The sequence below is a fragment of the Leptodactylus fuscus genome, chromosome 4, assembly GCF_031893055.1.
Source record: "Leptodactylus fuscus isolate aLepFus1 chromosome 4, aLepFus1.hap2, whole genome shotgun sequence".
NCBI classification, from domain to species: Eukaryota; Metazoa; Chordata; class Amphibia; order Anura; family Leptodactylidae; genus Leptodactylus; species Leptodactylus fuscus.
The window spans coordinates 41,740,910-41,754,995 of record NC_134268.1 but is presented as its reverse complement, the minus strand read 5'-3'; the positions used below and the strand labels follow the sequence as shown (position 1 = coordinate 41,754,995).

Sequence of the window (14,086 nt, the reverse complement as noted above, 5' to 3'; positions counted from 1 at the left end):
ACCACTGGCCGTCATCCATTTACCCATAGCCATATATTTTGCTGTCACTTTGACATTACTAATGCAGTCCCAGAATTAATGAAATTGACAGGGGTTGGAGACTTTTCAGCCCAATTGGGACACTTTCAATTTGGAACAAATAGAATATGACAGCCAATTTGACTAAAATGTACCCAAAATAAATTTTGGAAAATTCATTCACCTTCATGGTCTGTATCTCAGTGATAATTCCGTCTGCCAACCACCAACACTAATCTGCAGACTTTTTTATATATGTATATTAGGAAATTGGGCGATGAGGGCCAAATTCCATGTCTACTAGAAAATTCTGCAGAACTGACAGGTTTGACTTTTTCAAAGGACTCTGGAACTTGAGCAAGTAATGTATAAAGTATATTCATGCAGGACCTTGGAGAACCAGACCGGACCCTTAAAAAAGAATTACTAATATTACTGACCTTGGCAGAAACCTGGAAACCATACAGCATTATCTGATTCATATATATATATATCAGTGTAACCTACTAATGAAGTATAAAATGGACCAAAACTAATTCATAAGGGAGGAATCTGTGTGGAGTTGAAAAAAAATATTCACACCTTAACAACCCCTTTAAATCTTAAGATACCATGTCATCTTTCCTTCTGGTCTTATTAGTTCTGTAGGCTTATCTTGAACACATCCTCACGTCTTTCTATCCGATCTACTGGATACATCTTATGGAAAATGGGAGAGCATTTCCTTACAACGGAGAGATACAGTATTTAAAGGGATTTTTCTGAGCTGTAATATATGAAGTAGTAGTTTCTCAATATCTAATAAATAACCCAAACTGATATACTACTATCTACTCATCTTTCCACTTTCTGACATGTAATGTTACATCACAGGATGAGAAAACATTAAATGGGTTGTTCAGTTCCAGGGTCTCCCGCTTATCAGCCGTGACCCCTTCACTGATCTGTGGACAGCATGTTATAGAGCAGGATGAGCGAGCAGATTGATATATAGATTTAGTAGAGTTCTGGCATAACTTGTCATTTACTAATTTAACTATGAGCTTAAGAGTCAAGTGGGTGGTCCTATTCAGCAATTGACAGCTATCTCTGTATACAGCCTCATAGAAGACTGTCAGCCACTGAGTAGGACCGCCCACTGGACTCCTAATCAGAAATTTAAATGAACAAATGACAAGTAATAATGGAACTCCTCTAAGGCTAGGTTCACATTCAGGCATTTCATAACCCATTCCAATTGAAAAAAAATGGAAAGAAAAGTCCTGCAATCTCGCATTTTTCGGGTGGAACCCTGGAAGACCGCATTATAGTCTATGGGGTCCACAGGTTTCTGCAGGTAACCACTTTTTAAACAAAATGCCGTTACCGTTTTTTGTGTCTTCAAGTGGAGCCAAAGAATGGAAACCCAAGCGCAGATGTGAACATAGGGTAACAAACTATATATCTACCTGCTCAGCTCCTCCTGCTCTATAACACACTGTCACAGGATCCCATTAATATCTGAGAGTTTAAAAAATTGAACCGTACCCCTCATATTGAGTCACACTGACCATTGTAACATACCGTAGAATATAAAGTAACTATAACCCATCTGTCATCTAAATGAACAGTATTTTCAATCTGGCTTTATCTAAAGATGTGTATGTTAAAATTCCTGTAGTTGAATTGGTCCTGTGCCTGATACACTCAGCATGCGTTGCGAGGCTGGTCTCTAAAGCTTTACTATTCAAAGACTAAGTTTGAAAAGCCTCTTCCTCCTGTGTTCAGAGGAGCCACCGGCATCACTGAATTATTTATGCCAGACACACAAACTTAGAATTGCACATTTCAGACATCAAAAAACCCAAAGAATTGACAGAACTTCTCTCCTCGAGCTCAAATTACATATTTATTTATACAACGATCATTGTTTAATGGCGTTCGCCTGTTAATAAATTACAACCGTAATGTACGATAAGCATACAATGTACACTGCTGCCTAACTATTAAAAAAATGAGAATTCAGCAGCTCAAATGTAAGGGTTGTCCACGGCTTCTGTTTTATGTATACAGCTCCTCTGCAGACCAATGTGTTTCCATAGATATAGACTATAAACAAACCTTGTGTAGTCAGTTCCTTAATAACAATTATTTGTAGGGTAGACAAACATACCGTATATACTCGAGTATAAGCCGACCCGAATATAAGCCGAGGCCCCTAATTCTACCACAAAAAACTGGGAAAACTTATTGACTCGAGTATAAGCCGAGGGGGGGAAATGCAGCAGCTACTGGAAAATTTCAAAAATTAAGACAGTCGGAGTTTTTGGGTGCAGTAGGTGCTGGGAAGGGGAGGGGGTGTTTTGGTTGTCTGTCTGCCCCTTCCCTGAGCTTGAGAACTGTTCCCCCCCACACTTGTAATTCAGCCTGAATATAGCTGAATATAGGGTATCTGCAGTGCTCCTATTAACCCCTTCCCAACAGAGCAGGAGCACTGCAGATCCCCTATATTCAGTAGACCGGGCACTGTCAGACACAGGGATACCTAAAAACTGTGCTGAAAAATTTGGCTTATACTCGAGTATATACGGTATGTGTTTTTCAATCTGTGTTTGATCTGAGTTTTTCAAAGGACTCTGAAACCTGAGCACCAGTTAGAAAAATGTGAAAGGTATACACATTTAGGATTTTAGAGGACCTGGCAAAAAAATCTATTTGAATAAAATCTGCAGCTGATGTATGTATACACCTTCTAGGCAGGCAAATGTGTTTCCACAGACTAGAGACAAACCGCATTTTTCCACTTGTTTCAGTTAGAAACCAGGTGGAGACCAGGTCGGTGGGTTTACGTTGGTAACCGCGCTTTATCAGTGGGTGAGCTTTCCGGTTTTAGGGTCCCCAAGCGAACTCGAAGAGCGGAAAACCGAATGCTAGAGTGAGGTCTAAAACAAAGTTGTGGTTATTTATTGCACATGGTCTTCCAGAATCCTCAGTTCGGCAGCTTTATGAAAAGTGCCCTTGTTGCCATATTCTATTCTACAAACAAGGATTTTAATATTAATTGGTTTTCCCATATATAAACATGTAGACAATTGAAAGTTAAACATTTTTGCAAATATAAAATATAAAAAATTGCAGAGTTTTAAAGATTTTCTCTAACCATCTTAGTGGTCTGTTGTCTTGATGGCAGTGGCGTTAATACCAGGGTAGCAGTGGTAATGGCTGCCAAAGAACTCAGGACATTAGGGGGCCTAGTGGGCCCCTGATTTTTCTTTTAATAGACCGGGTACCTGCTGGGGTAACCCCAGTAGGTAACGGCCCTATTTATTTACGGATCCCCGCTCCTGTTCACGGCCTCCTGTGCTTCCCCTTCTGTGGGGCGGCTGTGATCAGGAGCGAGGATTGGTAAGTGAGGCCACGGACCTGTGAGCTCTAACACACACTGCTATCATTATATTCTTATATCATTATACCCAGGAGTATAGTGGTCGTAGGGCCAGGAGAGGGAACATAAAAAATGTTGTTACTTACCTCTCCTTCACAATAGTAGACTGCTTACCTGTTTGGTGACGTTCATATGGGCCACAATGGCATCATTATATATGTAGTGTATAATAACCTGTCCTGGCTGGGTTTCTGACAAGTCCTAGACTATAGAAAGTTCCTGCATTCATGGTCATATACATTGGCAACTGATCAAGACAACACAACTGTCACCACTAAGATGGTTAGAGAAAATATTTACAGCTCTGCAAAAATTTTAATCATTTCTATTTGCAAAAAAATTTAAACTTTTAATTGTCCACAAATTTATATGTAATATGGGGGAAGTAGCTTGGTAGCAACAAAGGTGCGGACCCAAACAGACAGGGGCACAAAATATGCAGCAAACTGGTTTACATAGAAAGAGGAAAATAAATAAAACTTGACTTTAGGCATAAAATGAGCGACATAAAATACAGCCTTAACTTCAGGCAAAAGCACAAAAAAGTCCTGCTCGTCCGAGCGACTAACTAATCAGAAATGATAACCTAACTATACGTGTGGCTTACAGCCACACAAACAATACAGGAGCAATATAGTCTCGCTGGAATCAGGGTTACAGGACAGACCCAGACATCTTCTCTCACTAAATGGATCTGCCCTGGAATGCAGGATCTGCAACCTTTTCTGGCCTAGTAATGAGCCAAGGATCTACACCTGGGCTGAGACCTACTCAAGACCTGCACTGGACCACACATAGGTCAGAAGCCTGGGGGAGATATAGCGAGAGTCCAACACTCCGCCTGTCACCTTCCCACAGTGGTTATGTTTGTGAGACACCCCCGTTTATGCCCATATTCTCCACTTTCCAAGAAATTTTTTAAAAAATATTTAAAAAAATAGTATTACGTATTAAAGGGACGTTGTAAATAGTGTAAGCATTGACCGGACTTATGACACCAGTACACAATATTTCTATGCTTTCCATTTTCTTGTTTTGCCTAGTTAATATCAGACGGGCAGATTTTCCATTCTGGCAATTTCATGTTGTGTTTATGCCAAGATAGAGAAACAGCTGAAGCGAGAAGAGTTTCATAGATTTTGTTCATTATCCCGCACGTGTCGCACAAGTTATTAAATAGTTTCTTGGAAATGGTGAACATTTCCGAGGATTTTTATAGCTATCTTGGTGGACTGATCATGCTGATATAGCCAACTGGGACATAGCGTGTCATAACCCATGTGTGAAATATGGCAAGTGTAGCATTGGCAATATGATGACATTTTAATTGCAATAATTTGACTTAATTTTCATCCAAATAAGCGATAGAATTCCCGAACGCCCATATGCACAGACCTATTAATTGTAATATATTCAGCCATAAAGTAACCGATGATATTGTTACGTTCTAGGTCAAAAAAAGCATTTGGAGGATCCTACAGATTTAGCTCCAGAAGAATGCAAGTCGGAAACTGCGGAAAATTCCATTGAAGAACATGTCGAAGGAGGGCACGACGCAGATGGTGAAGAGATGACAGATGGGATAGAAGAAGATTTTGATGAAGATGGAAGCAATGACTTGGTACAACTTATTGGCAGCGACTCCGTTCTTCCTGTAATATGTGTCTATTTGGCTATGGTTGACAAAAGAACAAAAAATCTTTAAATTGTATTTACAGAATTCTATTCGAGTCAAATGTTATATGTAAGATTTTCCAATTTTGCCCTTATCCACAGGATTTGTATGATATTGTGTCATTGTTTTGTCTATTACCCACAAGGAGTATATAGTTTACGTTTACGCTATGATATGAACAAAGGGGTATCCCATAAATTACCAATCCTGTAGATATGACATGTCTATCCTGATTAAATGGGTTGGAAGAAACATGAATTTCAATAAATATATTGTTTAATAGGGGTCTCCAGGATTTTCATGGTGATGACATCACATGCCCCCAATGGCTAGCTGATATGGGGAACCAATGGTACAAGAACTATACAATGGACAGAGTAGAAAGAAGACAGCTCAGTACACTATGTAATGGCAGGGCCATAATGTTAAAGCTCCAATTTATTTGAACAGTCACCAAGTGTTGGTTCACATCTACGTTGGAATACCAAACGCAATTGTAGGCGCTGTGCAGTAAAAGCAAAAACGGATCCCCATAGACTATAATGGGGTCCATGTGCTTGCCGACAGATCTCATAGAACATGCGGGCAGGAAAGTAGCTCACAATCTACTTTCCTGTCCGCATGATTCGTGCGGGCAGCGTGCGGCAAGCACATGGACCCCATTATAGTCTATGGAGTCCATGTGCTTTTACTGCACAGCGCTTGCAATTGCATTTGGTATTCCATTCGCAGACTTCCCCGAACGGAATACCAACGCAGATATGAGCGAATGGTAAGTTGCATGACTCAGGAACAGTCTCAATCCAATGTATGATTCCATTACCTTTGGCTCTTCGATGGGCATGTTGGGTGTTAGACCCCAACCGATCTGATATTAATAGACAATGCTAAGGATAGGCCAACATATGAAAATCCTGGAAAAAAAGACCTTTAAAAGGAGTCTGTCACCAGAACATGCCTATTGAGCTATAAACAAAGTCAAGTCAGGGTTCACGCAAATATATACATTTTTTTTCATTTTTTTTTCAGATATAAGCTTTTTTTCTGATTTGCTCTCATTGCACCAAAGAACTACCTCCTTGCTATGACTGACCCGGCCAGGCAGTGTAAATCTCAATCAGACATGGAGGGAGAGATAATTCAGCAATGGAGCCACCGAAAAGCAGAAAAAAGCATTTTATACTGTGAACTCCAGCTATCAGACTGTGCTTATCATTCAGTATGGACTGTTCTGGTGACAGACTCCCATAGTGTACAGAGGAGTCCTTACTTATCTTTCTTTTTGTCTAGACATGCCCAGATATATGTTTTAAAAGACAGAATGATTTTCTGATATTTTGTCATGAGATGTCTATCCTATATATGTCTTATATGTCCATGTGTGGCCACCTAGTGGTTGTGTTGTGCATTACAGTCAGTAAAAGCTTTTGCTAGCATGTTGCGTTGTTGTATTGAACTGGTTTTAAGAAATCGGAGTCCTCGACCAAATTTCAGCTAAGGCAAGGTTGATTTTTGAAAAACTGATCAAAATCAAAAGAGACATTAAATGTACAGACTAGAAGAAATTCCAACAATGCTTTCCTTATGTCTTCATCTCCTTTAGCTCTAGATTGCAATCAAATCTATAAAAGTCAGTAGATTAATATTAAAGGTGTTTTCTGTGATTTTGGAACTTTTATTTTGATGGTTCAGATGTAGCGAAGTTTAACATTACAAGTAATAATTTGTTATCATGCTGCTACGTCTGGATATGGTAGCCAACTTTGTAATATAGCCATTATAAAACAAATTTGGGGATTACTTGACACATGATCCCATCTCAATGCCTCTGTCTTTGTTGCAAATACTGTACATCCAACACATGATCTACTATATTCCAAGCTATTTACACCACCAATGTACAGATTTTAATAGGTTGTTAACTCCAGCAGGTAGCGGGTCCTATTGACTTACCGATCCTGGCTCCTGGTCACGTCCGCTGGCGCTTACCCTTCTGCAGAGGCAGCTGTGAGCGGGAGCGGTGGATCACTAAGTGAGGACGCAGGCCCTTGAACCCCACAAACACCACTATTATTATACTCAGGGGTCTCGGGAACCCATGTCAGATGTTCCCCTTTGGCCCCACCATTCCTAGTTATGCCACTGGACAAGAGTAAAAGTCCTTGAATGACCCAAGTAAACACTCAGTTGTCCACAGAATTGTTAATGTATTAAGTTATACTTTGCTACATTTCTACGTGTCATCACTAATGACATAAAGTACATGGACTGGCTCTCGCATCGCAACAGTGCATGTACGATATATAGAGACCCGCGGGCATGGAGAGTCTCGGAGAATGAGAATTGTAGAAATTCTAGTTTGGGGCTCACTGCTCCAACTTGCTCATAAACCAGAAAGTTCAATAAGGAATGAGTTGAGGAACAATCCCTTTAAGAGTATGTCCATCCTTTGATGCCATTTTACATGATAACGTTTATCAATAAATATAATCTATGGGGGCCACACGGTGGCTCAGTGGCTAGCACTGCAGCCTTACAGCGCTGGAGTCCTGGTGTTCAAATCCTGCCAAGGGCAAAAAGCTATCTGCAAGGAGTTTGTATGTTCTCTCCGTATTTGCATGGATTTCCATCCCATATTCCAAAAACATACTGATAGGGAAAATGTACATTGTGAGCTCTGTGTGGGGCTCACAATCTACATAAAAATAAAAAAATATAATATATGAGGATAGTTGCATAACTTTGTGAGTAAATTGCCTCACTGATCCGAGACTAAGGTACAGGCTAGACCTGCCCCGACTGTTCACATTGAAACAGACATAAAACATCTTATCAATCAGTTAGTTCCCTCCAGGGGTGAACCTACCCTTTTCGGCGCCCGAGGCGGACGACAGAAAGCCGCGCCCCCCGAGAAGAGGGGGTGGGGCGAAACAAAGGGGGCAGGGCTTAGTGGCGTTCGCAGGCAGAGAGCAGGCACGGAGAAGACCTGCTCTCTGCCTGAGCGTGAGGGGAGGCCGCTGGAGCAGCGATGCTCCAGCGGCCTCCCCAATCCACCGCTCGGTGCTAAGCCAGTCCAGGACAGCTTGTCCTGGACTGGCTTAGGTAAGCAAAAATGCCGCCGTCCCTGGGGCCCTGGCATAGCGCCGCCTGAAGCGGTCGCTTCAGGTCGCCTCATGGGAGGTGCGGCGCTGGTCCCTCTATACAACTAACACTAACTTAACAAAATGCAAATCTCCATAACACACTCTGTACAGACTTTTATACAGCAAGGAATGCCGGGAGATTTCAGCTCTGCAGTCTTGAATATAGTGAATGAAGCGCCATTCTATAATAAAGCCCGTAACACATGATCATTTCAAAATAATACAAGGAAATACAATAGACTTACAAAGCTTACGCCACTTTTTGTAACGTGATTGTTCAGAGGTTGACATACACTTTTAGTTTAGTTACTTCTTAAAGAGTCTTAAAGAGACTTGACATGTTCATAATGTAATCTGATCTGTATAAAGTGTCATCTATTGATCAAAAGCTATGGCAATTTGGAGCTTAGGAGTCCAGTGGGCGGTGCTACTCAGTGATTGACAGCCTTCCCTATAAGACTGTGCATACAGATATTGTTGTCAATCATATGGCTTATATGGTGAGCAGGGTGGCTTTGTGGTTAACAGTGTTGTGTTGTAGCCCTGGACTACTAAGTTACAAAGTTTGTATGATCCTTCCATCTTTGTGTGGGTTCTCCTATTTCTCCCCACACTCCAAGAATATATAGATATGTTAAAGGAGTTATCTAGCTTCCAAAAATGATCTGCAAATACATCCTCAGCAGTGCTAAATCCTCACTGTTCCCTTGTGCACCATTTGTTTGGCTTTATTTTACTTGCTGCTCCTTCTATCGCTGTTATTTACATGCAGTGAATCTGTGGCCAAACTACATTTCCCATGATTCATCACTCTCTGTGCACCCCTCCCTTCTCTGCTCTCTCCGCCAATGAAATGAAATCACAGGTAATAAATCACTCTTATATCCAAGGTTGCTGCTACTGTGATGTTTTGTTTGCAAGCTCACACCCTCCCTCCTGTGAGCAGCAAACACAGAGAGTGAGAGCAGGCAGGTGAATCATGGAAAATGTAGTTTGTTCACAGATTCACTGCATGTAAGTAACAGTGATACAAGGAGCAGCAAGTAAAATAAAGCCAAGCAAAGGGTGCACAAGAGGACAGTGAGGATTTAGCACTTCTGTGGATGTATTTGCAGATCGTTTTTGGAGCTGGATAACCCCTTAAACTGTCTTCCTATGAAACTAGCCCTAACACAAGGAAGTAAGCACTAAGTGATGGCACTAAGTTGTGCAGCGTCTTATACTGGTCCTATAAAAACAGTATGAAGTGACTTTTTTTTTTTTTCTTATTCTGCACTTTCTTTTCACACATATGGCCAGTTTTCTTTGTCCAGACTTATTTTACTTTTCCCTTTATTTTTCTGCTACTCTAGATGGAAAATCATGTATCAGACATTGAAGATACAAGTAACTGAACTAAGATGTATGGTATGTTATATATAATAATCTTTGGTGTATAATATGGCTGTGGGAAGAACTAGGGGCTTGGGTATATAAGGAGTATTCCATCTCAGGGCTTGATCCCTTAAATGCCTGATAGATGGATTTAATTCGAGAATGGGGTCCCTTTCTTGTCCACAATTGCATAAAGAGGGGACAGAGATGCAAATCTCACCATTCACTTGTACAGGAGTTCTGAGTACGCAGCCGTAACTCCTATACGAGTGAATGTGAAGACTCGCATGTGCATGGCCCCCCGTCATTTATTTATGGGGCCCATTCTTCTTCGGGCATTTATGGCATAGTCTATGGACGCTGAATTGGGAATAACCCTCTAACCATATATTATCTGTCATTGCTGGATAACAAATCCATAAACACTGAACTATATTAATAAATCCCAATATCTAACTGATCTATTTAAAGGGGTTGTCCAGCCTTTTGATATTGACAACACCCAGCACTTTATATCTGTTCACAGTAACCACTAGCAGCAAATTTACACATTGGATGGTGCTGGAAGCAGACAGCGCCATCCACAGTGTAGTGGTTGTTCTGTGTTATAGCAGCTCAGCTCCCCTTCATGTGACTTCTGGCACCCGACTGACCCCATTGATCAGCTGTTCATAGCAGATAAGTCATCAATATCAAAAATCTAGAAAACCCTTTTAAATACAGAAATATTTTTGTAATAAAGGTTACAAAAAATATAAGAAGGTAAGAAGATTATGCGAACAGGATTTTTACATTTTGTGGTACACAAAGAAAATTGCAAATTTCATCTCCCTAATGATAAAAGCTTCAGCCGACATTTAGAAAAGCAGATAAATAACAAAGTATCATAATGGGAATCAGAACATTGAGTGTCCGCCATAGCCCTGAACGGCAGATGTGTATCCATTTACTTTAATGATGCCATCTTATGTGTAATGCATTTACAAGCACCGTGTTATTATGGACAGGAGCATCTTCAAGTAGTCGCAGGCTCATGCGCTTTGTAAAGCAGGTTTTTTATGTTGTCACTGACATAGACAGATAACTCCATTAGCCCACATGATACATTCTTAATACGCTGTCGTGGGCTCCCTGACTTTTTGTGGTTTACTTTTGAGCACCACTTTATGGCTTCTAGGCAAAAAAAGAAGAGTGACTTTGTAAATACAACGGGGAAGATTTACTAATTCAGTCCAAGATTTAGAGACTGAAAACTAAGATTACTGAGAACTTTTCTCTTCACATTTTTCAGGCGGAAACCCAGCAGACCCCCATCTTAGTCTATTGGAGCAACAGGTTTCCGTGGACATAGTTACATAGTGTTAGATTGTGTTACATAGTGATACGAAGGGTTACATAGTGTTAGATTGTGTTACATAGTCATACAAAGTGTTGCATAGTGTTCGGGTCCGCATGTGGACCTGAAGAACGGAAACCCAAATCTATACAATTTAAAAGAACAATGAAAATATGCAGCATGGAAACCATATGAAGTCTATTGAGCTTTCCACCCCCGAAGGAGCCAACCTATAATGTTAAAGAGAGACCTTTGTAAGGGTTGGTTCACACTAGCGCTTGTATTCCGTCCGTAAGGAGTCTGCATGGAGACCCCCCCAAACAGAATACCAAGGCTAATGCAAGTGCTGTGCAGTTAAGCACATGGAGCCCATATACTATAATGGGCTCCGTGTGCTTGCCGCGCACTGCCCGCACAATTCATTCGTGCGGGCAGTGCACAGCAAGCACACGGAGCCCATTATAGTCTATGGGCTCCATGTGCTTTGCAAGCACATCGCTTGCAATTGCGATTGCATTCTGTCCAGGGAGGTCTCCATGCAGACTCCTTGCGGACAGAATACAAGCGCTAGTGTGAACCAACCCTAAGTGTATTGATGGGAGTCGTGGGATATCCACCTATGGGCCCCATATCTTTTCACATTTTGCTCTACTAAAACCTGATCAAGTCTTCAGACTACCTAGTCTACGTGTATACCACCTATAAATGGATTACTTTGTGCCAGAATTCGTTTAAGGAAGTGACACCGATTGGCTCCTATCCAAACCCACTTGGTGGACGATAAGAAAAGAAGAAGTAAATGTGATGCAAAGCATGTAAGGCTAGGTTCACACCTGCGCCTGTGCTACGTTCCGTGTTTCCATCCCCGAATCCTTGCAGGCTGGACTTTTCTCTCTGTATTTTTCGGACCAGAGCCCATTATAGTCTATAGTTTTGTAAGTAACTGCTTTTTAAGCTAATTGGGTTTTCATTTTTTGGGTCCACAAGTGGACCCAAAGAACACACGCCCCAATGCAGGTGTGAACCTAATGTAACCCAGTATTTTGGCACAAAGTAAATATTAGTACCTTTATATTCCAACACTAAAGAAAGAAAATTTACAAAAAGATAAAACACATCCAAGAACTTCTTCACTCCTACGTACTGTATGTAGCAAACTTTAACTTGACAGTGGCACAAAAGGGGGCAGGATTACAGTGTGGGGGCAATGACAGGGGATAGGAATAATTAGAAACTTGTGTGTACAGGCATGTTGTGAACAAGTCTTTATGGCCGTGTGGGCACAGATATAGAAGGAAAGGACCCATTCACATCAAAATTGATGCAAAAATGGAAGAACATGGATGGAAACTTATAACTATCCATTTACATCCATAGTCAACGTTAAATAAAAACGGATCAGTTTCTGTCCGATCTTTCATGAGGCAACAAAGTGTGGTTTGTCCTACTTTTCTGCCCTATAGTAACTGATCTGTTTCTATTTAACAATGACTCGATGTAAAGAGATGTCCAACATTTTCCATCCGCTTTCATCCGTTTTTCGCATCAAGCTAAGTTCACATTAGCGTTCGGGTCTCCGTTCGGGGGGTCTGCTTGGGGACCCCCAAATGGAAACCTAATCTGTATAAAAAAGCAGTTACCTTAGGAAACCTATAGACTATAATGGAGTCCGCTCAGTTTCCACCTGCTTTCCCGGGTCATGAATAAAAATTAAAAAATTGTATACCGTATATACTCGAGTATAAGCCGACCCAAATATAAGCTGAGGCCCCTAAATTTACCACAAAAAAAACTGGGAAAACTTACTGACTCGAGTATAAGCCGAGGGGGGCTCGGCTTATACTCGAGTATATACGGTAGTTAAAAAATCTCAATACAACGAAGGAAATACATATGATAGGATGTGAACGCGAGCTCTGGGTCTGAACCGATTAGATATCTCTCTAATGTAACTTTCCCTTTCCTTGCATGTTCTTTCCTTAAAATTTCCAAGAATTGCACCCAATTTTTTGGAGGGCTGAAATCTATAAACATTTGCAAGATCTGGCAACAGTTCAGCTTTGCATAAAATGTTCACTTTGCATTAATCCACTTTCCTTTCTCCATTCTGCAGGTCCAATCCTGAGTATTGTAAGAAGATGCATATAATGGTGCACCAAGGCCTGAAGAATATTGACTTTACCTTTTCTCTCGTTTTCCAATTGTATTACAACATAGTTTTATTATTTAGGTTGTAAATGTGGTTTTTCTTCTTTTTTTTCAATTTTAGATTGTTCTGTTAATACTATAAATAATCTTTTATTATTCTATTTGACTGAGTTGAAGGAAAATCTGGAAAGAGCATTAAGAAATTGTACACATATGTAAATTTGTATGAGCCATTTTTTATGACTAGGACATCTTTGTAGTGTTGCTGCCTTGGCCTTTCGGTTGTATGTGCACTGTTTGTCTGTATAACAATGGATGTATATAATCGGTACATTTGCACTATTGTGCTTTATTCATACATTTCTTTATTTTCATGTAGATTATTAAATCACTGATATCTGTCTTTATTGTTAAAGGGGTTGTCCACTTTGAATCGTTCGTTGGTTAAAAGGGTCCTCCAATAATATGGTGAGCTCAAGCTGTCCCACTGCCCGAACATCCCCCAATCGGTTTGAGCCTGAAGAAAAGACTACAGTTAGGCTGGGTTCACACGAAGTCTTTTGGCACGTAATGTGGCACGTAGACGCCGCGAGAGCTTTTGCGGGCCATATACGCTCCCATTGATTTCAATGGGAGCGTGGATCGTATACGCGGCGGTATTTTGCGGCCGTGATTTTGCGGCGGCCACAATATAGCGCCGCGTATATGGTCCCGGCTCCCATTGAAATCAATGGGAGCATATATGGCTCGCAAAAGCTCCCGCGGCGTCTACGTGCCACATTATGTGCCAAAAGACATTGTGTGAACCAGGCCTAAGACGACTAGGGTGCAAAATGGTCGTGAAATTTTTCACCATCTTCTGGCACCTAAGAGGCACACGTTTTCACCGACCAACAGGTTTCATGGAAGGATCCATGAAAATGGTCAAAAACAGGACATGACCTATATTGTGCCCGTCATGTCATGTG

General features: G+C 41.0%; 1 protein-coding gene across 4 annotated transcripts in view; it reads left to right on the top strand.

The window, feature by feature from the left end:
- RALYL (RALY RNA binding protein like) overlaps nt 1-13,640 on the top strand; it is a 303,777-nt gene extending 290,137 nt beyond the window's left edge. For all 4 annotated transcript variants that reach the window (XM_075270366.1, XM_075270365.1, XM_075270364.1 and 1 more), the window contains 4 exons: nt 4,894-5,063; nt 9,613-9,667; nt 13,084-13,539; nt 13,570-13,640. In XM_075270366.1, the coding sequence (XP_075126467.1) occupies nt 4,894-5,063; nt 9,613-9,654 (212 nt within the window). In that variant the 3' untranslated portion in view covers nt 9,655-9,667; nt 13,084-13,539; nt 13,570-13,640. The remainder of the gene's footprint in view (nt 1-4,893; nt 5,064-9,612; nt 9,668-13,083; nt 13,540-13,569) is intronic.
- Nucleotides 13,641-14,086: the final 446 nt, after the last annotated feature.